This window comes from Corapipo altera, unplaced genomic scaffold (genome assembly GCF_003945725.1).
Source record: "Corapipo altera isolate COAL_440 unplaced genomic scaffold, ASM394572v1 93, whole genome shotgun sequence".
NCBI classification, from domain to species: Eukaryota; Metazoa; Chordata; class Aves; order Passeriformes; family Pipridae; genus Corapipo; species Corapipo altera.
This window is the reverse complement of record NW_020885000.1, coordinates 829,806-852,745: the sequence shown is the minus strand read 5'-3', so window position 1 is coordinate 852,745 and position 22,940 is coordinate 829,806. Positions and strand designations below refer to the sequence as shown.

The 22,940-nt window shown below is 53.0% G+C and overlaps 1 protein-coding gene across 4 annotated transcripts; it reads right to left on the bottom strand.

Moving 5' to 3' along the window:
- Positions 1-185: 185 nt before the first annotated feature.
- On the bottom strand, positions 186-22,889 carry TRAF2 (TNF receptor associated factor 2). 4 transcript variants are annotated; one of them, XM_027667000.1, is made up of 10 exons: positions 22,632-22,889; positions 20,000-20,220; positions 19,322-19,400; positions 18,877-18,975; positions 8,860-8,931; positions 7,289-7,363; positions 6,046-6,405; positions 4,881-5,058; positions 3,995-4,143; positions 186-3,323 (listed from the first exon to the last, which is right to left on the bottom strand). In XM_027667000.1, the coding sequence occupies exons 1-10, from the start codon at positions 22,647-22,649 to the stop codon at positions 3,105-3,107; spliced, it is 1,470 nt and encodes a 489-aa protein (XP_027522801.1). In that variant the 5' UTR covers positions 22,650-22,889; the 3' UTR covers positions 186-3,104. The 4 variants fall into 4 exon arrangements, with proteins under 4 accessions (XP_027522801.1, XP_027522803.1, XP_027522804.1 ...); XM_027667002.1 differs by lacking the exon at positions 22,632-22,889 and adding an exon at positions 22,426-22,587; XM_027667003.1 differs by lacking the exon at positions 22,632-22,889 and adding an exon at positions 21,460-21,545.
- Positions 22,890-22,940: the final 51 nt, after the last annotated feature.

Sequence of the window (22,940 nt, the reverse complement as noted above, 5' to 3'; positions counted from 1 at the left end):
GGCTCTTTGGCCCAGTGGAGCTCCAGCTGCAAGATTCCAGCTCCTTCCCTTCCTGCTCCAGCCCCCCTGGTGCTGGGCAGCTGCCCCAGGCTGCAGGGAGGCAGGAGCTGGGGAGAGCCCACAGCACAGAAGTCCCCCCACCGTGAGTCAATCTTGCCCCAGCGTCCCGCAGTTCATACACAAAATGCTGTTCAAACAGGTTTTATTAGTAAAATACTACATTCTCAAGGAAAAAAAAACAAACAACTTAGTTCACAGTGCCAGGCTGAGATGGTGTGGTCAAAAGAGAAAAAAAAGGGAAAAAACCCCTCAAAAATCCAGCGGTGGCTTGTGCCCAGTGTCCACGTGATGGCCAGGCTGGCAGAGCTGAGCCCAGGAAGGGGCTGGACCCCTGCCTGCAGCACATGGACACAATTCCCACTGCCAGCTCAAGAGCTGGTAAAACCCAAAAAAGGCCCAGACAGCATCTACAGCACGAGAGCTGCAGCCTCATCCTTCTCATCCTTGCACAGCCAGGAAAAGCTCCAGGAAGGGGCTGGCAGGCCATGTCCCCTCCACCAGTAGCAACCCCCTGGCCCCACCATGGCTGGAATGGCTCAGCCTGAGCTTTGCTCACAACACGGACTCTCCCACCCACCTTCCAGGCATGTGCTGGGACAGGAGGGGACCATCTCCCACCTTGAAAGCCACCCAGACTCCCCCAGCTGAGCCAGTGTCTCCACAGCCACTCCTGGCACTACCTGGCTGGAGCCCCCAGCCCTGCTGCAGGCAGCACCTCAAGAGCAAAGACATTCACATCAACTCAGAACAAGCACACCCCCCCCCCAACACACTTTATTCACAACCACTCAGTGAGAAGAGCTGACCTTCCTCTCCCTTCCCAGGCTTTTCTCAGCCTCCCTAGAGAGCTGCAGTGGGTGGGAGCAGGACTTCTGCTAGGCTGGATTTTCCTCCTAAGGCACAGGGTGAAAGCAGCAGCACAGGGCTTGATATGTCCCGTGGGACTTGCACAAAGGAAGGGTCCTGCCTCCTCCCCCTGCCATTTCTGTCCCGCACAGGCTCCTGTCCCCCTTCTCCTGCCCCCTGCACACACAGGTGTGACAAGTTCTACACAAAGACTCCAAAGAGGGCTCAAAGGTAGGGAGAGCCTCTGGCCAGCACAGCAGCCATGGCTGTGGGAGGTTCAGATCAGCCTGGAGGACACTGGGCACCACCAAGCTCCCTGGGCAGCAGCAGGGACACTCAAACAGCCCCAGGGGCAGGTCAGGACAGTGCCAGTGTGGGGGCACAGCCAGACCCTACAGGGATCCCCGTCAGGTCACAGCCCCTCACCTAATGGTGTCCTGGGCCCTGCCAGGGTGGCTGTGCCAGAGCCAAGGTGGGAACACACCACAAGCAGGGTGGACTCTGCAGCCATGAGGCCAGGGCTGGGCACCTGGCAGGAGCTGCTGGCGGCAGGGGGCCTTTGGGAATTCCTCCCCTGCAGCCTCGCAGCCCGAAGGCCCAGCATAGCTGCCACTCCCTTTCAGGGCAATCCAGGCAGCCATGGAGGAGGATGGCCACGCTCCAGCCTTGCTGCCCACAGGAGCCAGCCAGGGCCCCTGATCACTGACTCCAGGGGTGTTCACAGCCGGTTCCTGCCACCAACAAAACATCTCCTGGGGTACTGACAGAGGTGCCAGAAGCACAGGCAGAGAAGGCAACAAAGCCTCAAGTCCACCCTGGCTCAGGAACCCACAACAGTTTCAGAAGGACCAGCTGGCACCACACAGGGATGTGGCAGCTGGCTCTTCCCCACAAACACTGAGAGAGATATTTTCTCATGGGTGTTGAACATGTGCTGCCCAGAGGGAAGGAGCCCAGGGACAGAAAGGGGACAGCACACTTCACTGAGGGACTTCTCCAGCCCCCAGGTCCTACCCAGGTGGCTGCAGGCTCAAAGGGGGCTGAGCAGAGGAAGAGCTCTAGAGTGCTGTGACCAGGAACCAGCTGGCCCACGACTCCCAAGCCCAGCGATGGGCAGGGACAGCTGCTGCTGCTGGCTGCAGGCCCCAGGGGAGGGCAGGGACTGGCTAGCACTGCCCACTGCATGGGCAGACAGGAGACGTGCCCCATCCATCATTGCCACAGCCAGAGGTGACAGTGCCCAGACAGACAGACGCAGCAGCACAGGCACAGACAGACGTGGAGTTTGGCAGTGGCAAGAGCCCTGGGAAGGCTGGTGCAGCTGCCTCACGATGGGAGGGAAGCCAGCACAGAGCATCTGCCTATGAGCAAAGACAACTCCCAGCCTGGTCCCCACCCTGCCCAGTGCTGCCCAGAGGGTGGCAGGATCTGGGGCTCTCAGGGTACACACTGAGCCCTGTGTCAGGCTCCTCTGCTGGCACAGGATGAACGGTCTCCAGGGTAGATTCACTTATCTTTCCCTATGGGCATCCCTGGTGTTATTCCAGGCTCCCTTCTGGGCAGCAACACCTCCTGCCCCATTCCACACTCCCAGCACTCACCAACCATCCCACTCCCAGCAAGGGCTGGATTCAGGGTTCCCCTGCCCCGCAGCTCCGCACCCCCTGAAGACACCAACTGCATCAACCCAGCATCAAACCAGTCCGTGTCTCTCTTGCACCGCGACTGCCACACACCCTCCCTGTCCCCCATAGCGTGGAGCACCCAGCAGCACACAACTTACAGGAACATGGAGATCTTGGAAGGAAGTCCTAGATGGCCAAGTCAAAATCCACAGGAGGTGCAGCTTGGGCAGGGCAAACTGTTGTTTTACTACAGAGCACCGTGGATGCGCACTAAACTGGTAGAGCAAGAGCTGCATTGGTTTCCACTGGGAGCCCAGAGAGCAGGAGCCCAAGTCCCTGCAGGAAATCTTCCATATCCCACAGCCTGCCAATGTCCACCCAAACCTCTCCTCAGGAAGAGGGTTCCGATCAGACACCTTGTTTCCATTCAGAGTGAAGGTCCCTTTTTGGGAAGGGCTTTTCCCTTCCACTCCGTGCCCCCTCCTTGCTCTGAGACCTGCCTGAAGTGCAGCACAAGCGGGGGATGCCCCGGGCAGGGCTGGCTCCACGCTCACTGCTCCAAGGTGAGGAGGGTTAGAGGCCTGTGAGATCCACGATGGCTTTAATAAAGATGGCGTCATCACGCACGTAGGAGTTCTTGGCTTCCATGACGGAGACGGGGCAGAAGAGGGGGCAGCCACTGGCGATGTTCATCTCCGTGACAGGGCGCTGGAAGGAGGAGGACGTCACGTCGGGGCGGAAGGCATCAATGATGTGCTCCCGGTTGTTCTGGTCCAGGAGCATCAGGGTGACCTGCGGGGGAAGGTGAAAACACAAGGGAGTGGCTGAGTAACAGGCACATGGAAGCCCAGCCCAGTGACCCGCTGTAACAGATGCAGGTACCAGCAGCCACAGCCACCCCGTGCAACTGCAGAGAAATGCCTCCGAGTGGGGCCAGCAGAGAATGTCACCTCAGTGACATCCTGCAGAAACCATCCCACATCCTGCCTATCACTGCAAACTTCCCTGTGGCAGCACAGGGCTGTCGGACTGACTGAATCCTACACCTTGCTCACAACACCAACACTGCACTCAGGTATTTCCCTGAGCTGCTTTCCCCTGCGAAAGGCAGTGTTCCCTCTCTGCATCTATGCATGTCTGCTCAGCCTCCACGTGTTCCCCAAACCTCCAGGGCCCAGGAGCTGGGATCTGAGCTCCCAACACCAAGCTCTGAGGCCACCACAAACTTCCCTTGCCTTCAACCCCTGCAGATGCTCTGTGGGGTCCTGAACAACCCATGTCACCCCCTTGCCCCACAGCACACCTGGTGCTCTCAGCACACCTGGGGAATCCCCAGGGCAGCCAAGACAGAGTCCTTTCTCCTCCTTGCCAAGTGGGCCAGAGTGAGAGTGATGAGAAGCTTGAGCGGATGCCAAACCAGAGAGGCCCATGGCTCGGCACAGCAGGCTCTGTCCCAGACCCACCTTCTGGTTGAAGGGCCACCGCAGTAGCGCGTCATTGGGTCCCTTCATCACCACAAAAAACAAGGACAGGTGGGTCCCACGCCCGGTGCCATCCCCGTTCAAGTACACACGGAGACACATCTTGTAGCCATACTTGCTGGTGTAGAAAGCTGTCAGAGAGGTGCAGAAGAGGAAGAGTGAGGGTCCAACCCAGCATAGTCTGGCACCAGAAGATCTCTCTGAAATTTGAGGGCTCTGAAGTTTGGAATCTGGGAGGAGCCACGTTTGGGTCTTAAAATACCTGCACCACAGAGGTGATCTGGCAGTGCAGCCCCTGGCCTGGCCAGATGCAAGCAGGCACTGCCAGCCCTGGGTATTCCCCCTGCTGCCTGCACGAGCACCCCAAAGCTGGAGCTCTGCCAGGGAATTGTGTGAGGAGCTGGTTTCAGCTTACTGCTCACATCTGGGAAATGCCTTCCCAAGAAAACAACCAGATCCCAATGTGCTGCTTGCTCACTGTCCCAGTGCTGGGCTGGGGAAGCTCTGTGAGGAGAGCCCCTTCCTCTGACAGATACTTGAGTACTTCCCTAGGTAAGGTTTGGGCTTTATTTTGACATTGTCTCTTGCATAGTTATGCTCTAGACATTAAAAATATATTTCTGGGGCTCTAATATATATTTCCTCCCTTCCTTAACCATTTTATTGTTGGTTTTACAGTCTCTGAGTATTTTAATTCTAACAAAAGGGTTATGCAAGGATCAGATAGTTCAACCCCCTGCCATGGGCAGGGACACATTCCATTAGACCAGGTGTTCAGGGCCCCATCCAACCTGGCCTTGGCAGTGAAGGACCCACCACAAGCCCCACACCCAGCCGAGACACAAAAAGTTTTGGGGATTTTGCACACCTGGAGAGAAGATGGCAGGGGAGCGGCCTGTTATCGCCTCCTGACGCTTCCTGGCAAACTCTGTTATCTTCCAGATGAAGACCCCATCATAGGTGGAAGCTTCCATGTTGCGGATCTTCTCCTCCATCTCTGCCATGGCCAGGTCTTTGAGCCCAATGCTCCTCTCCAGCTGCCGGACCTGCTCAGTGGGACACACGGTGCAGCCTGGTCAGAAACACGCAGGCTGTGAGCCTGGCAAGAGCCGGCAACACCGGCAGCACTGGCACCACCTGCACACACCAGCACACTTCTACATCCCCTCTAGGACTGCTCCTTAGTGGGAGACCTTCTCCAGAAAAGACAGGGATCATAGGAGGGAGAAATCAAGCAACATAAGCCAATTCACTGAGGCTTCCTTCTGTACCCCGACATTCTGGAGAAGATTCACGGCTACAGCTCAGTACTTGAGCTGGAAGCTTTCCCACAGACAGTGGAAAAATCCTCCCAAGGAGCCACTCCGTTGGGTGAGCAGCACAAGAAGTGAGGATGAGGAGAAAAAACCCCCAATAACTCAGCACGGTGACAAAACTAAATTGAGAAAGCAAAGAACCTTCACCCTCCGGAAGGTTCGTCCCTGCCAGCTCACACAGGGTCACGCCAGTTGGGCAGCTCCCTTGCCCAGAGAGCACAGGTTCACTGCAAACAGCACAGCTCTGGGTGCCAGGAACACCGGGAGCACTCCATAGGAGACTGGTGTGGGCAGTTCCTTCACACCTTCAGACTGTGCGTGGCACAATGCTGCAGGCAGCAGCAATGAAGGCACTCCTTTGGCAAAGGCAGCACTCCTTTGGAAACATCTGGAAGGCAAACGGCCCCATGGATTCAGGGAGATGCAGTGAAATCCTGGGTGCTCTGGCTCTTGTTGGAAAACTTTGCCGAGGAGGAACCCCTTGGTGTCTGCCCAACTTGATAATTAACATAGATCTGATGCTTTATGCAAGTCAGTTTAGTCCCCAGCTTTTCCAGGGAGCTGCTGAAGGTTGGGCACAGGCACAAAGGGTATTTTAGTTCTGCCTTCAGATTTGTGGAGTTTCAGGGCCAGATGGTGAAGCTCTGCTAGTTCACAACAGGGAAAGGAAATAGGAAACAGCTTCTGCTGGGAGGCCCCAGGTCAGCAGTTACACACCTTGTTGCTCAGCGTTTCGATTTTCTCCTGGTCCAGCCGGTGCTGGCGGCTGTAGGCTTCGGCTGTCAGGGACACTCTCTCCACCTCCCGGTTCAGCACACAGACAATGTTCTCAAAGGTCACTGTTTTCCTCTCGAGGGCCTCACACCTTCCTAAGAGCTGCAGGGTCCGGGAGAGCTCTGACTCTGAGCACAGTGAGTTTGCTGCCAGCAGCAGGGAGTTGTTTTGCGATGAGGAAAGTGCAGGAAGGGGTTTCAGGTCCCCAGCACCAGCCCTGAGGCTGAGCACAGAGTTCAGCAGCATGTAGAGATGCTCCACCAAACACTTGCTTTCATGTTCCAGGAGCTTTTCATTTTCCACCTACACGAAGAGAAACACATCCCCTATTCGGCCTGCACAATTTACACTGTCATCATTCACAGAACAAATTCCTCCTCTCGAGGTCATGACACCAGTTTTAAATTATAAAGGGGAAAAAACAAAGAAAGAGATAAAAAATGTGTTTTGGTGGGGGTGGTGTGGGTTTTTGTTTTGTTTTAGAAGCATTTCAAATCACATACAATGAGGGATGCTGGATACTTCCCCAGCTGTGCACATTGGTCTGGCTCTGCCTTCCTCCACCCCCTCAGAAAGGCTCTCTCAGATGAGCTTAACAGCACCAAAAAACAAGCCTCACATAACCCCCTAGAGGAGAGATTTATATGAACATCACCAGTGGGAGCTCAGAAAACTAAGTGACATGGAGAAATATGGCCTGGCCCCAGTTCTTTGCTTACAGAATCACAAACTTGTTTGGGTTGGAAGAGACTTTAAAAGCTCATCCTGACCCACCTGTGCCATGGGCAGGGACACCTTCCACTAGACCAGATTACTCCAAGTCCCGTCTTCTTCCCGTTGTTTCTCTGGGCAACCCGTGCCAGGCCCTCGCCACCCTCACAGGGAAGAATTTCTTCCTAAGGTCTCAACTAACCCTGTCCTCTGTCAGTTGAAGCCTGTCCCCCTGAAAGCAGCATGACCACCAGAGTCCCAAAGCACTCAAGTAGGAGGAGATTTCATTCCATAGGAAGTTCACGATTCTCAGACTCTGCACAGCAGATGATGTGAAGCTCCATGTGCAAAGGGTTTAAAACCTCTCTTTGTTCAATTACAGACACCTGGGCCAGTTTGGGCAACAGCAGCTTGCAGGTGAAATCTAATACTGGGACTGAAAAGCCTCAAGGTAAACCAAGAGAGGAGCCCTTACCACCTCAGCACAGCCCACAGCCTCGAACCGGCAAGGCACTTTGGATCTGCCACAGGTCTTCACATGGTCCCGAAACTAGAAAGGAAAGAAGGAAGGAAGACAGACACTGTTAGATCTGATGTGTCCCCAGTGCTCCCTTTCCATCTCACTGACATCTGGGAAACTGAGCTGAGCTGAAGAACACCCAAGGCTAATCATTAGCTGTCACCATGCTTGGCTAAACCTGGGCACTGCCTGCCATCAGGCATGACTTTCACTGTATATACATACAGCCCTGACCTCTGAAGAAAGCTTAATTTCTCCTTCTCTTGATGGCTGGGAAGTCTCACTGTTCACCAGCACATACAAGAGAGAAAAAGCAAGTAGCACAGGTACAAGCTGCACATGTTGAGCAATAACCTTCCCTAAGGGCTGAGGAAAGGGAGGCAGAGGGAACAACCCCACAAAACAGGGACACATTTCATTTTAGGCATTTCACATAACACTGGTCAGGACGTGCCACAAGTTGGTATTTTTACCTCCATCCCAGCATTATATTTCTGCAGAGAGGTGCCACTAACACCCCAGCGCTGAGATGACTTGTTTGGGTTCCCACACAGCATATGATTAATCCACCAAGCACTGGCACAGCATCAGCTTGAGTTTGACACACCTCTCAACAGATACCAGAATTCTGTTCTGAACAACCATCATATTCCCCACTTAACTCCTACATCTGCTACAACAGATGTCAATTAAAACTGGTTTTAAACTACATTTTTAAAGGCTTCTAGATCCATCTAGCTCGTGTAATGTGTCAGGTTACTCAGAGTTAACACGGCTGCAGATAATCAACAAGAGTTTGGAGAGATAAATGAAGGAGTTAATATTTAAACACAGAGTAGATCACCCATGGGGATCCCACGAGCCAGCTTTTTGCAGGGCTTCAGCTCCAGCCTGCAGACAAGCAGGGCTGTACCCAAAACTCCAGCCCCCAGACAAGCTGGGCTGCCTCGCCAGCCCCCAGCCGTGCCCTACACTGCCCATTTAGAAGAAGTCTTTTGGTCCTCTTTTTGCTGCCTCTGTTTCCTCGCCCTGCTACTAAAAAACATCTGCCCGTAGCAGGCAGGATGGTTTCAGATGAATGTGCTTTCTGAATATGTTTTTCCAAAACTTTGATTTTTTCAGACTTTTGAGCCTTGTCCCAGGAACCAGCAGCATAGAGATCCTACATACATGGATTCCATTAGATGGTTAATTAGAAATCAATTAATATAGCTGGAGATGGGTTCCCTTGCCATAACTGCAGGACACAAACTCATGAGCGTGCTTTTCCCACAAAGGCTTTGCTCCCAGACATGAGGTGTCATCAGCAGCACCAGCGCAGACCTGCAAGCGCTGGTGAGTCACGTTCCCTCACACCCACCCAGTACTTTCAGCCTTACGGAAAGGTCACATCCACACTAACAGCTGCCACTCCATCATTCTCTCCACTCCACTTCCTAATGGATTCAGTTTTCCTCCTTGTTCCCAGAATGCCAAGCTCAGCCCATAGGGACAAACACCTCCATGGCACAGGGTTGGATGGATACCTTCTCCCTGGGAATCTTCTTCCCACAGCCTTCACAAGTCAGCGGGAATTCAGGGCAGACTTCATCATGAGCCTGTGAAAAAATGAACATGAGATATTTGTCCTCTACATAAAAGCCCCACTGAGGGTTGGTTTATAGCTTATTACAGTTGAGTGTTGTATTTACCAACCTAAACACAAGACCTTGGTCATGCTGATCACTCTACACTGCTAACTCATCCTGTGACTTCCAGGCTACCCCAATTTTGGGTTTCTATGTAAACTCAAACTCCATTTAAAAGCTGCTATAATGATTTTTTTTAAAAAAAATCAAATTACTGCTTTGATGGCCAAGATAATCAACAGGAAGTTCCATTTACGGCTCTGCCAGAAGACACATAGGGGCAGGTTGAGTGAAGTCAGCCACTACCTCAGCAGGACAATTTGGATAATTTTTCCACTGTAATGGTTATCAGTCAGTTGAGGCATGGGCCCAGCACTGGCTCATCCCACGCCAGGCTGAGTTGTCTGATTGTATCTTCCCATTTGAATCAGAATACCATTTTTCTAGCAGAAGGAAAATATTTTTAAACTGTTTCATTTAGCAGTCCCTGCACACAAGCACCTGCCCCTGCAGCCAGAGCTCATGGGTTGTGTGATGGCCAGAGGGACTGAGCAACTGATCAGGGCAACATGATCCTCTGTCCTCAGCAGACTCTTGGGCAGCAATGCCAGCTAAATTGGGAATGCTGGAATATGCCCCAGCTTCTGTGTTGTTTCCACACTGCCTAACCCTTCTCTTTACACACTGACCAGTTGAAATTAGGCATTGGAAACACCATGAATATGCAGATCCAAATTCAGATTAAAAGATAAGGGCACTGAAGTCTCCTGCCATGGTAGAGACAGAAAATATACCAACAAGAAGCATTTCTAATGCAGCTGTCTGAAACGAGATGTTTGAAAACTTGTTCACATTTAGTCTCTATTGACAGAAGGTCCTGTCTTGGGGCAGGGCGAGGGGGGGAAACACATACGGGGGAAAACTTCACTCTGTTACACATCAGAAAGCGGAAAGTGAAACCATCAGCGGCTCAGCATCGGCTTCTTGGTTACTCTCTCCTTTTTATGCTTTAAGTGAGTAACCAGGCTCAGAGCTTCACTGCATGTCCCTGGTGACCAGCCAGCCGGCAGGGTTCGCGGGGGGCACTGCTGCCCACACGGACACTCTTCCTGCACGGACAACTCTGCCTGCACGGACACTCTCCCAGCACAGACACCTCTGCCTGCGCAGGAGGAGGCCAAGTGCCTGCCCTCAGCCCACTCACTCAGAGGGGCTGAGCCCTTTCTTGTACCCACCTAGTGCTCTCCTGTGCTAGAAACACCCGATAGCATCTCCCCCATGACCCACAAAGCACTGGCAGAAGGACAGACAGTCTGGCTGAAGGAAGGAAACTTCACTGTAGAGACAACTATTTTAAAAGAGATTATTTTAAACGTATGGTCTCCCATGCTAACGTGCTGAGTGTGAAACCACCACCCTCTCCACACTCCCCACCTCCCAGCATTTATCCTCCATTCCAACTCCCGGCAGCACCACACCCAAGAGCAGGCAGCCCTGCCTGCAGCACAGGAAGGAAACCAGCCCTGCCAAGCTCACAGTGCAACTGCTCTGTATGTAAATGATTTAAGACACCCAGTAGCTTCAGCCAGCGCAGATCCAAACCTCCAGACAAACATTTCTGTATAAACAGTTTCAGGCTCTTCTGGAATCCCTTGTTCCTCCCACCCCACGTGGGTGTCAGAACAGAGATGGATGGTATCACTGCTGTAAGAAATCTGCCCCACCCCAGAGCCAACAAGAGCAGAGGTTGGCACTTGAGCCTCATCTGCCACACTCCACTCCCACAGGAATGGGACAATCCCTCTGTTTACACCTTTCCTAAACCCACATCTGTGAGCCCCTGCTACAAGGACGAGCACCACTGTCATCCAGGTATTCACTGGGAATGTTTTCCGGAGCTCTGGAAAGCCATGGTTGCAAGTAGGGCTAGGCAAGAGCTGGCCCTCTCCCAGAAGGAACTAGAGTAGAAATCAAGTTAGACAGGGGTCAGAGGGAGGGGACAGCCATGGAAGAATTAAAGGGGGGCTGGAAGACAACAGTCTGGCTCAGGCCTTCAGGGTTAATCTCTGGTGACCTCAGTGTTGATTCTCACCCACTGAGGCACACGCCAGCCTGCAGCATCCAACAGCAGGAGCAAGAAAATCAACCCAGGTTAAAAGCCTGTCAGCAACATCTGGCTCTTCCCACCCAATTAAAACCAAAACTGCTGATTGATCCGCACATCAATTTCACTCCCTAATAATAAACAGCGAGACAATCCCACAGCAGCCTGTCCATCACCCACCGCCAGCAGACAGGCAATTCTCTGGAGGGGCAGCACCAATCTCTGCTCTCTGGGATCAGTGACAGAACCCCAGATAATGCCTGGAGCTGCGCCAAGGGAGGTTTAGGTTAAATACTCGGAAAAGGTTCTTCCCCCATGGGGTGGTTGGGCACTGAACAGGCTCCCCAGGGCAGTGGTCACGGCCCCAAGGCTGACAGAGCTCAAGGAGTGTTTGGACAGTGCTCTCAGGGACAGGGTGGGATTGTTGGGGTGTCCTGGGCAGAGTCAAGACCTGGACCGGACGGTCCTGTGGGTCACTTCCAGCTCGGGATATTCTATGGTTCTATTGCAATGCCAGGATGAGCTGCTCCCCTCTCTTTGCCTCAGACAAAAGCGAAAGCTGCAGTTTAATCTCATGGCCACTTCACCTCTTAGGGTGTCGCTAAACTTGACTTCAACTATGGAAGAGGCTTCTGCTGGAAATCATTATCCCCATGCCCTGGTGGAAGAGCAGGAGGTGCCCCTGTTGCCCAGCTGCTCTGCTCGTAACCTGCCACATCCACACAGGTCCAGTTTTAAGGAGCTCTTGTAACCACATTGGGAATCCACCAGTGTGACACAGGGTTCCCCCTCCAGCAAAGCGACAAGGTAGGTGGCTGGGAAACACCACTGTTGAAGCAGCTGCTGCAAGATACCTCTGCCAGAGCCTGTGAGAAGGTCACAGCAAAGGGCAAGGCTGGCAGAGGGACAGAAGGACAGACTCACAGTGAAAGGCACCCTGCAGCCTTCCTGCAAAGTCTCCTGGTCTTGGAAAGTCAGTCCGTTAGTCTGCTCTGAGCACAACAACAGCAACCATAAGCAGACACAGCTCAAGGGCTTAGCAGCTGGACGGGAGCAACAAAAATGAAGGAAAACTACCAGGATGGCAGAGGAAAGCCAGGTGCCATGGCACAGGGCACACTGGTGGCTGTCAGGGCTTGGGCAATCTCCAGCCCCAGCATTGCCATGTCCAGCACTTGGCTCCTTCACCATCTTAGCCTGGCTACAAGGAAAAGGATGGGCCCATGGAACTGTAGAGGAAAACGTAGAGGAAAATGGGTCTCCAGTGTAAAAGAGAGGGTTTTGAGGGAACCCGAATCCATTGTGCCAAGAAGCATGAGTTGTTTCGTGCACCTCTCCCAGTTCCCCAGGGGCTCCAGAGTCTCCAAGATGGGAATGTGCCACACAAGACAGATACTTTGGGATGTCCTGCTCCTCTGAAGTCACCAAACCCTTCCATACTGGAGCTCCCAATACCAGGAGAGTCCTAAGCTGATTCTATGCCAGGTCTGCTCCAACCTTTCCCCATGCAGGTGGGCTGGGCTACCAGGCCCATGGTGACCACAGGCTCAGTCCTTGTGCTACTGCATGGAACCAGCAATACAAGGCTGGAAAGCACGAACCCAGCCTATAATTCCCAGTGCCAAGTGGGAATGGGAGCTTTCTGAGACTCACACAAATTGGTGCCAGATGCAAACTTCTCCCTTTGCTGGGACATGCTGGTGACAGATCCAAACAAGTTCACTTGGCACCACAAATAATCAAACCTCAAAGAAACTGTCAAAACCAAGGACGAAGTTCCTATCAGTAGCTGCTGTTGGCTCCAGCTGGGTGGGTGTAGGGCAGCAAGGGCACGGCAACACAGCACTCCCTCACTGCTGCCCAGTGCCCATCCGAGCTGATGACAGAAGTGGTCAGGAACTCTTGCTTTTGGCATTGACTCATCAGCTTTTAGGGCTGATGTGAGAGAGGCTTTGCTTTGGGGCTTGTTGGCAGAGGGACACTGAAGCAGCATTCAGGCACTGAAGACAGGTGTGAAGGCAAGAGCAGGTTCTGAAGGCAGAAAAGGGTATGAGATGCATTTGAAGCAGCATCAGGTTTTCCATCATTTCCTAAAACAGACTCTGCCTTTCCCTGGTTGCTTTGAACTAGACAAGCACGAGGCGGTGGCACAATCCAGTGTGCTTTTTCCAAATCCAAATCATCACAGAGGAACGATTTTCCTAGGGAAACTCTACTCCAAAACAGAGCCAGGGCTGGACCCCCAGGGCATTTTAGATCAGCCTGAGTCTGACCCTGCCCTGGTCCAGATCCACTGTTCCCCACCTTGGACATGGCCAGCTGCACTGCAAAACCAAAAGGACTAAATCTGCTTGCCAAGGAAATTAAAAATCATGGCGCTGGACTACACTGAGTCTCCTTAAACAGCTGGTTGACACGTAAGGAAGGGTCAAAGCAACTGGGAACATCTGATTAGAGACAACTCCGCAGGTCTTCCAGGCTACAATTAACAGTCACAGTCCTGGTCGTGTCAAAATGCCCAAGATATGCTGTTCACACCCAAAGAGGTCACTACTGGAGAACACTCTGTCACCAGGGAGGTGACATCAGTCACACAGCCACACTAAGGATGCCAGGCACCAGCAGGTTTGTAGCTAGGATCTGAATTCCCCTCTGATGGTATTTCTGCTGTGTGCTTGCGGAGGTGCTGCAGGGCTGGCGGCCACACTCCAAGGAAGAACTGCACTGTGCAGTGACTGAGCACTGGGACAGGCTGCCCAGAGATGGTGTGGAGTCTCCCTCACTGGAGATATTCTGGAACCATCTGGACACAGTCCTGTGCCACGTGCTCTGAGATGACCCTGCCTGAGCAGGGAGGTTGGGCCAGATGAGCCGCTGTGGTCCCTTCCAACCCTACCCCCCCTGTGATTCTGTGAAAGCACTGCCCATACTGACCAGCTGCCAGGACAATACTCCTGGAAAGAATCTCCCTCCTTTCTAGCAGCACTTTCACCAGCACTCAAAACTTCATCTTAATCACTCAGATCACAAGGGACAGCCTCAGGATGAAGTTCTCATGGGTCTACCTGACCTCCACACCAGGAAGGGTGGTGCTGGCACTGGCCAAGCTCTGGGAGCTGCAGATGGTGGGCAGGGGCAAGGGTGGCTCCTCTGCCCTGCAGGCAGTGTGGAGATGAAGGGTTCTTATAGCGTGAGGCTGAGGACACCACTGGCACTCAGAAAAGGGGAGATGAGACAAATATTTCAGCGGGGAGAGGTGTCTTTTACATGCTGGAGAGGCTGAGCCTGTGGTGAGCAGCTTAATTTCAAACTCAATTTCTCTCTGCTGTCCAAGAGGTTGGAAGTGCCCAAGGAGGTGTGTGTGTGATTATGGCTTTGGCTCCTGCCAGACACCTGGAGCCCAAAGAACATCTGCCTGGCCCTACAACCTCCCCGGTTGCACGCATGGCAAGGGGTTTCCTCAGGTATAGAAGGGACACACAGCACTCACCTCCACTTCAAATTTGTGACTGACAGCTTTTCATTCTCCAATGGGCAGATGCCAAAACTGTTAATTTTTGGGCCACCACAAGAAGACTGAGCTGGTTTTAGAAACAAAGAGCAGACCCTCCACAGCCGGGGCTTTCCAACCCCCTCCCACGCATGCTCTCTGGCACTCCCCGTGGCTTTATCTCCCACCATGGGCTTGGAAGGGAAACCGCCTGGGGCCTGGGCAGCCAGCTACACAAACTACTGTGGGGACTGTAAGGGAAGCTGGGATGTGTCTGCGGCTCCAGCTCCGGAAAATAAAGATGTGTCAGATCCCTTTTACCAAAGCAGCAGGTCCTTTTGGTCACCTGCACATGCAAGTCAGGGATTCTTCCACCAGAAAGTGGTCTGGTCCTGCTGCTCAGGTTGGAGCTGGCTGCAAACTGCACTTCACCACCAGGCCAGAACTTGGAGCCAAAACCTTCAGAAAGAGACAATAAATGCTGTACTGAGTTTTAAAGAGAAGGCTGGTCACCCTGATACGGCATCACCATGCCTGCCACAGCATCTTGAGTGTTGTACGCCACACAGACAACACTGATACAACACTCAGAGGTACATCTTTGGAGTAGCAGGAGCCAGGTGAAGGAGCTCCAAAGACCAGCACCTCTGCTCTGAGCAATGTGCGAAAGCTTGAAGATGAAGTTTCCGTTTCAGCTGAAAATCACCCCATTCCTGGGGTACAGCTGGGAAGGGGGGGCCTTCCCAGCTGTGACAAGGTGATGGGGCAGTAGAAGGCCCTGGCTAAGGGCCCCCAGAAACATTCTTGAAGGGGGACAGTTTTCCCTACATGAGGTACAGTAGGGGTTCTCCAGCATCTCTCAGTAAGAACACCGGGCAGGAAAGAAATGCCCAGTTATCCTGTTCTCCTGGTCCCAGGAAGCCCGGAAGGAATATCCTTTCCGACACCACAGGCTTTGGAATAACATCACTTGAGTTCTGAGTCTTGCACTTTCCACAGCCTTCCAAGCTTCACTTACAGCGAACTCTCTAAAACCAAGGTGTCAACAACAAACTCAAGGAAACCACATCCCCTCCAGCATGGATTAGGCCAAGTTATCCCCACAGCTGATAGTCACTCTGCCTCAGGAGCTGAGCCAATCTGTTTTCCTAGAACTGCCCCACAAAACTTAATTTAAATACTGCTGTCAGGATTAAGCTTAAAAATTAGTTCTTCTTCCTAAACTTGGTCAATTCAAGTTCCTTATGTCTCAGATAATTCTGTTTCTTCCCAGCTGAAGGGGGCACAGTTAAATCCCCTGCCTGGGGCAACCAAGGGGAATGCCGAGGCTGACCCCCCTCCACAGTCCCCTCCTCCCATTTCAGCCCTGGAGGGAGGGTGAAAAACAGGAGCTGGTGGGATGAAAAGCAAAAATATGAGAACTGAGGATATGTTGATAAAACAAGAGAGGGGCGTGGGCAGCTGGAGGTACTGTAAGGCAAGAGGAGAAATGCATCAGAGCCAAGGTACCACAAACTCCCTCTGCCTGGATACCACTGGGCACATTTTGGGCTCTTTGCTTTTGTTCTAACAGGTTGGTTTTAGTTTTTGCATCTCTTCTCGGACTTTCCACCTGAATCTAAAGGCTCATGCCCACAGCCTTCTGTTCTGTATGTACATGCAGGCAGATTCATCAGGAAACCCATACAGGAAACAAGGTCACTAATGAGAGAGAAAAAATCCTTCAGCCCCACCACAAACTGCTTTATCCAAATGCCACTAAATATTTACAAAGGCTGAAAAATGCACTTTTAAACCTAAACTTAAGTTTTCATGCAATCCACAGAAACAGAAGTGCAAGTCATGACCAAGCAGACTGCACTCGTTCAGTTTTGTATGTCCCTTCGAGAGGTGAACTCTAGTCTGCCTGAACAGAAAGCAAAACTGACATCAGCTCTATTCATTTTTTTGAAGCTTGAGCTTTCCAGCTGCAGAACATTTTTATCCTTGTGCGTGCCCTGATAAGATTAACAAACCAGAAGTGACAGTATCTCTTGATTTGCAAGGGGGGAACAGCCTCTCTCAGTACAACACATGATTTTTAAATTAGCAAACAATGAATTCACTCTGAGGGACTTTCCATGTCCTGTCGGAAATAGCTCTGAGGGACTTTCCAGAGTGGGAGCGCTGAGCCGCTGCAGGACGTTACCCACAGCACCTACGGATACAACGCTCCTGCACCAGGCAGCTCTAGGCTGTGGCCCTGAAGGCTGAGTTTAACTAGTCCACAGTATTGAGAGGCTCTGGGCCAACGCAGCCGTTCAGTGCCTCCTTTCCCAGCCACATGGCTCTGACAGCATGGAGACAGCCAGCACTGACTAAATGCCACAGCTCTTTAGCAGGCAGCTGGGAGGAGATAACACAGGCCAGACCTTGCCTCCTCCCACCAGTTCCCAGGAAAGAACCAGCTTCTCCCAAGACAGCACAAAATAACCTCCTTCCTTAGGCTGAATGCCACCAGACAGGCAGGAAAGGCAAATCAACTGTGAGAGGAACCAGCTAGCACTGCTCCAAACCCCCACAACCCTCACACACACAGGACTGCCCTAAGACTCACAAAAATCAGGACAGTGGAGACTCACAAACCCCTGGTAGGGGAGAGGTGTGCCACAGACCCCCAAGCTATGGGGCCCACCTCTTTCAAACACCCTTTGTCTGAGCAAACACCAAACTGGGGCTTGGGAAGATCAGGTGTGAAGTAAAAAAGAGGCACACCCTCATCCATTCAGGAGCTCTTCAGCAGCTGTGTGTAAGGTTCTGGGGCATCACACACACCTGCAGCCCTGCAAGAAGTCAGCCTGATCCCAGGACAGCTCCCTGCTCCTCTGAAATCCCAGGGAGAGCCCTGGCCAGACTCAAGCACTCAAATATTTTTAGGCCACACAGGGAGGACCTTTGGTAGCTGATGATTTTTGCTAAGCTCTGCAGGAATGTGTTAAGATTTTTCTTAAACCCAGAAGAAGTTCAGCAGAGCTCATCAGCCACAGCACATTCAGCACTGGAAACTGCTGACAGACGTCATCCGGTTTAGTCTAATGGAGATAAGCTCACTATAATCATTGCAGAGGGCATCAGGCTTATGGACACCAGCAGAAATTGAAGCATGAAGCAAACAATCCGCAGGCACCACCAGCACAGCCTGAAACTTGGAATCAGGGTACACCCTGTTCCCTGAAATGCAACCCCCAAACTCTCCATGCTGCAGCAGTGTTAAGCTTTTCACCTGACATTTCTTGTCCCACATCCACACCATGAGTCTCTCACAGATCTATGAATGGGGGTTCACAGCAGCAGAACCATTTAGCACTGACACCCTCATCCTCTGGACTGAACTTTGAGCAAACAGCAGAAGGCTCAGAGAGCAGGACAAGGAAGCAGAGCTCCAGAAGCACCTCTCTGCTAAAAGGTTCAGCAGCCTGGGCTGAAAGCTCAGGCCTGATGCACAGCTGTTGCTTCTTCCTTCCACCTTGCAATGGCATCATAGAGAGAATCCCAATGTTAGCCTCGACAAACCAAGGTTAAACCTGTTTCTGACACACATCTCAGTCACTACCAGAGCTCTGTGAACCACAAGGCTATAATCTTTACCTGGGGCAAGTGTTAGAGGGAAATAAAATCCCTCTTATCTCAACCCCTCCACATGGTGGTTCTGCCATTCCAAGAGGGATGATAAAACTATCCTTCAGGAGCACCAAAGCTTCACAGGTGAATATAGATTCACATGCTATGGACCGGGCGCCCACGGCCACAACTAAAACCTGGATTAAAAAGCTAGTGGGCTCCTTGAGAAGAGCAGAGGTGGAAAAAACAGGCTTGTGGCCCAGAACAGCCTGGGGTGATGGGTGACCAGCCAATGCTCAGTCCCACTGCCCTGGTAGCTATGGGGACAGCTGAAATAGGGTCATGGCCAGGCCACTTTCCCTGAGCTGATGGATCTGAAGGAGGTTTTAGGTTCATATAATGCAGAGAAATTCACAACAACTTCATGGCACAGCACCGTTTCTTGATAGTCTTTTATAGCAGAAAGGAGCTGGAGACATAGCAGGTGGCTCCCACCATGGAAGCGACATGCTCGCAAGCAAACCTGAAACGGTCTCAGTCCAGCCTGTGCCCTCAGCAGGGCGTACAAACCCTCACTCTGGGAATCTCGCCAGTTTACAGTGAAGCCCAGGGATTTGACAGCTCCCACCCCACCCTCAGTGGGCACAGGCAACTCCCGAGCCTTCCCCGAACATGGAGGAAAGAAGGGTGCAGACGTGGCAAGCCCTGGTGTGGCCTGTACCTCGTACTCTTTGATGGTGCCCCTCCAGGTGCAGCCGCTGTTGATGCACATGGCCGGCAGACTCTCCACCTCCCGCCGCGCCGCGTTGTCGGGGAAAGCCTGGAGGGCAAAAAACAAGCAAACCACAAATACTACTGAGGGGTTGCAGTTTTGATCAGGACTCCTAATTCTTTCTGAAGACTCCTCCCAGGCCAGTTGCCCCATCGCAGCCTTGAAGGTGTGCTAATGGCAACCAAATTGCTGTGACAGCATTAAGTAGGGCACCACCACACACACGTGACCCAGATTTCAGCACTGGGGAGGCCAACACAGCAGTCACCACTCTCACTACTGAAGAAAAGGGTTCCTAGGAATAAGGCGTTCTCAGAGCCCATGTTTTAAACAAAAACTGCAATTACTGACACCAGTGATCTGTTAATTTTTTCTTAAGTGCATTTTTTCTTACCGAGCTTGTTTCCAAAATAGAAATTCCTTCTTCGTATATTCCTTCCTGGATACAGCTGGCACACTTTTGAGGTCCAGCACTATCAGACAGAAAAATAATCATCAAACACAACAAAAAGGAATTGATTTATGATTTAGCAATAAAGTGACTTCTGGTAACTTTACAAAATCAAAGAGCTTTTTTTTATTTTTAAAACACGACATTGAGCCTTTCCTCGTGTGTATTTTTGATGCCTATTTCTAATTCTTTTTTCTTCTCATGATTAACCATACTATTAAGCTTCTCTCACTTAATGGCAGGAGTGAGATAGAACACAAGGAAACTTTTCTGGAAACCAGCTTGTGCTTAAATCTCTTCCACTTTGACACAACAACCAAATGATGACTTTTAGGAGCATTCAACAGCTGTGATGAAGACTGAGGGAGATGGGTGATATGCCTGGATTGCCTCCTGAACAGCAAAAACAATCCAGGAAATTATGGAAAAGGGAACTCTGAAGCAACAATGAAGGCAAGTCAGAGATTAGACATTCCCTTAGAGAAGAGGTGATGCTGAGCCTCAATGATTAAACACAGCTCCCTCGCTGAGAGGGCTCTGAAAATGAGACTTTTCTCTCCTTTTTATCTTGAAAATACCTTTTCAAGCATTTTGTGTCCATCCCGAAGGCACAACAGTTACCTGATGATTTTCTTCAGGCAGTAGGAGCAGTAGCGATGGCCACACTGTGCCTGGAACGGCCGCCTCAGGATGTTCTTGCAATCAGAGCAGAGGTATTTGACCTCCAGTTTAGTTCCCAGGATCTCCTTTGCAAACCCAGGCTGGCTTACATCCAAAGAACCAGGTGGAGAAGAGTTTGCTGCTGCCATGTGAACGAAAAGTTCTGGCTGTATCTCCAGAAACTGAAAATAAAAGAATTTCCCCTATTTGATTATATAACAGCATGGCCGTGATTTTTCATATGAACACGTTACTCACAGCATGTTACGCTGGCCCCCAAACCCCACCAACACAGGCAAACGCACTGATGCAAACCACATCACAAGCCTACTTTCACCTGGTTAAAAACATGGGAGAAAACTTGAATTTTAGAACTAAATCCAGAACAAAGAGACAGGGTGGACAGACCTCATAAAACCCCCTGTCCAAGCTGACTGAAATGCAGCCTGTTCAGAGAAATCACAGCTTCTGGCCCCAAACAAGGTAAAAAACTGTCCTAAACCTAATGAGGAATACAATCAATGGCCCCAGTCCACCAAGAACCTGTTGACACTGAGTGAGGTGACCACAGCCTACCAATGTTTGTTCTCATGCCTGTCAGAAAGCACCAAAATTCTGCTTCGAGGCAGTTGGTCCCAGGGACACACAGTGCAGCCCAGATTCACTGGTGATGCCCAAGCAGGCACACATGGCTCTCCAGAAGGATGGAAAATGAGCACATGAGAGGCACAAGCAAATTGGAAAGGAGGAAAAGAATAAAATGCTTTTGTTCTGACCGCTTATGATGATCTAAAGGTGCATCTCACACATTCATTCAATGAGAGTACATCCCACAACCACCCAGAACGCCCAAGGGAGTATATACATGGAATCTCAGACTGGTTTGGGTTGGAAAGGACCTGAAAGCTCATCTCATTTCATCCCCTTGCCATGGGCAGGGACACCTTTCACTATCCCAGGTTGCTCCAAGCCCCGTCCAACCTGGCCTTGGACACTTTCAGGGATTCAGGGGCAGCCACAGCTTCTCTGGGCAACCTGTGCCAGGGTCTCCCCACCCTCACAGCCAAGAATTCCTCCCCAGTATCCCATCTAACCCTGCCCTCTGGCAGTGGGAAGCCATTTCACCTTGTCCTGTCCCTCCATCTCTTGTCCCAAGTCCCTCTCCAGCTCTAATGGAGCCCCTTTAGGCCCTGGAAGGGGCTCTGAGATCTCCCTGGAGCCTTCTCTTCTCCAGGTGAACACCCCCAGCTCTCCCAGCCTGGCTCCGCGGGGAGCCCCCACGAGCGGACACCCCGCGACCCGGGGAGGTCTGTGCCAGACCCAGGAGGGTTCTGTGCCGGCGGGGGCTGCAGGCGGAGGGAGGCCCGTTCAGGTTCCGGCCCCGTCCCCCCGCTCCCCCCGGTGCCCCCGCCCGCACTCACCGCCCCTCGCTCCGCACCGGAAACGCCGCCGGGCCCCGCCCCCGGACACGTGTGTGCGCCGGGCCCCGCCCCCGGGCATGACCACGCCCCACATGGCCACACCTCCCCGCCCACAACGGGCAACGGCCCCGCCCTCGACACTGAACGGGACCCACCGGGACCCCCACACCGACACAATGACACCGACACACCCACACCGGTACACCACCCCGCCACACCGACCCCGACACACGGACACCCCCACGCCGACTCCGACACACCGACCCACCGACCCCGACACACGGACACCCCAACACTGACCCCGACACACCGACCCCCCCCCCCCCCCCCCGACACACCGACTCCCCGACACCGACATACCAACCCCGACACACCGACAACCCAAGACCCCCACACAGACACCCCCACAGCATCACCCATCCCTGCACCTCCAACACCCCCACACCAATCCCTGTCACCCTCCCAACACCCCGACACCCCCAGTTATGCCTCCTGCCATACCCACTGTCACCCACTGTCAGCCCCTCAGTATCCCTGTAGCCTCCTCACACAGCCCCCACGCACACACCCTCTGCCACTTCTCATTTCAGCACCACGTCCTGATGATCCCCCACCGTCCACTGCCATATTGCCATATCCCTGCCTCAGGCCACCCCACTGGCAATGAACCCAGCCTCTCGGGAACCCCCATCCACCCCCAGGGTCCCCTCATACACCCCCCGGCACCCCCCATACACCACCTGGGACTCCTCCTCCACCCCCCTGGGCCCCCCTACAGCCCCTGGGACACCCCATACGCCTCCCTGGGTCCCCTTATCCATCCCCAGGGTCCTCTCATCCACCCCCCATACACTCTCCTGGACTCCCCATACACTCCCCTGGACCCCCTACACACTCCCCGGGACCCCCCATACACCCCTCGGGTCCCCTTATCCACCCCCTGGGACCCCTCTCCACCCCCTGCACCTGCTGGAAGGGGACCCGGAGAGACTGTGGTGCTCAGCCCGGGGGCACCCTGATCCCCCCGCGGGGTCCTACCGAGGGACAGACACCCTCCCGCTGCACTCGCCGGGTGAGAAGCCCCTGGTCCCTCGGGAGCGGCCCGGGGTGAGCCTTGGCACCCTGAGGAACTGCTTTAAGCCACTTTTGGGCAGCGGAGGTTGCTCCCCTACCTGCGCACAGAGGGCCATAGCCACCCCGCGTCCCGCGGCGCCTTCCCGAGGACACGCGGAGAGGGAGGCTGGGAAGAGTGGGCGGCGGCAGGACAAATGCCGTTTGGGGAAAGGCGCGGCACAGCCGCGGCGAGGTGCTTTTCGCAGGGGAACTTGCTCAGCGAAAGGTCACCGCGGCAGGATTTGTCACCCGGGGTCCCGAGCCCGCAGTCCCCCGAGCCCGCCTCTGCGCGCGGGCTCCAGGGCTTTACCGCTGGCACGTTCTCACTGCGGGGAATTCACCCGGGCTGGGGAAACCCTGCCCGGCCA

Excerpts from the sequence above, each read along its gene's own strand:
- TRAF2 (XM_027667000.1), bottom strand. Across the intron at positions 8,932-18,876 it reads GCACCATCAAAGAGTACGAG|GCTCATGATGAAGTCTGCCC; the intron begins GTACAGGCCACA and ends ATTTTTTCACAG. Across the intron at positions 7,364-8,859 it reads AGAAGATTCCCAGGGAGAAG|TTTCGGGACCATGTGAAGAC; the intron begins GTATCCATCCAA and ends TTTCCTTTCTAG.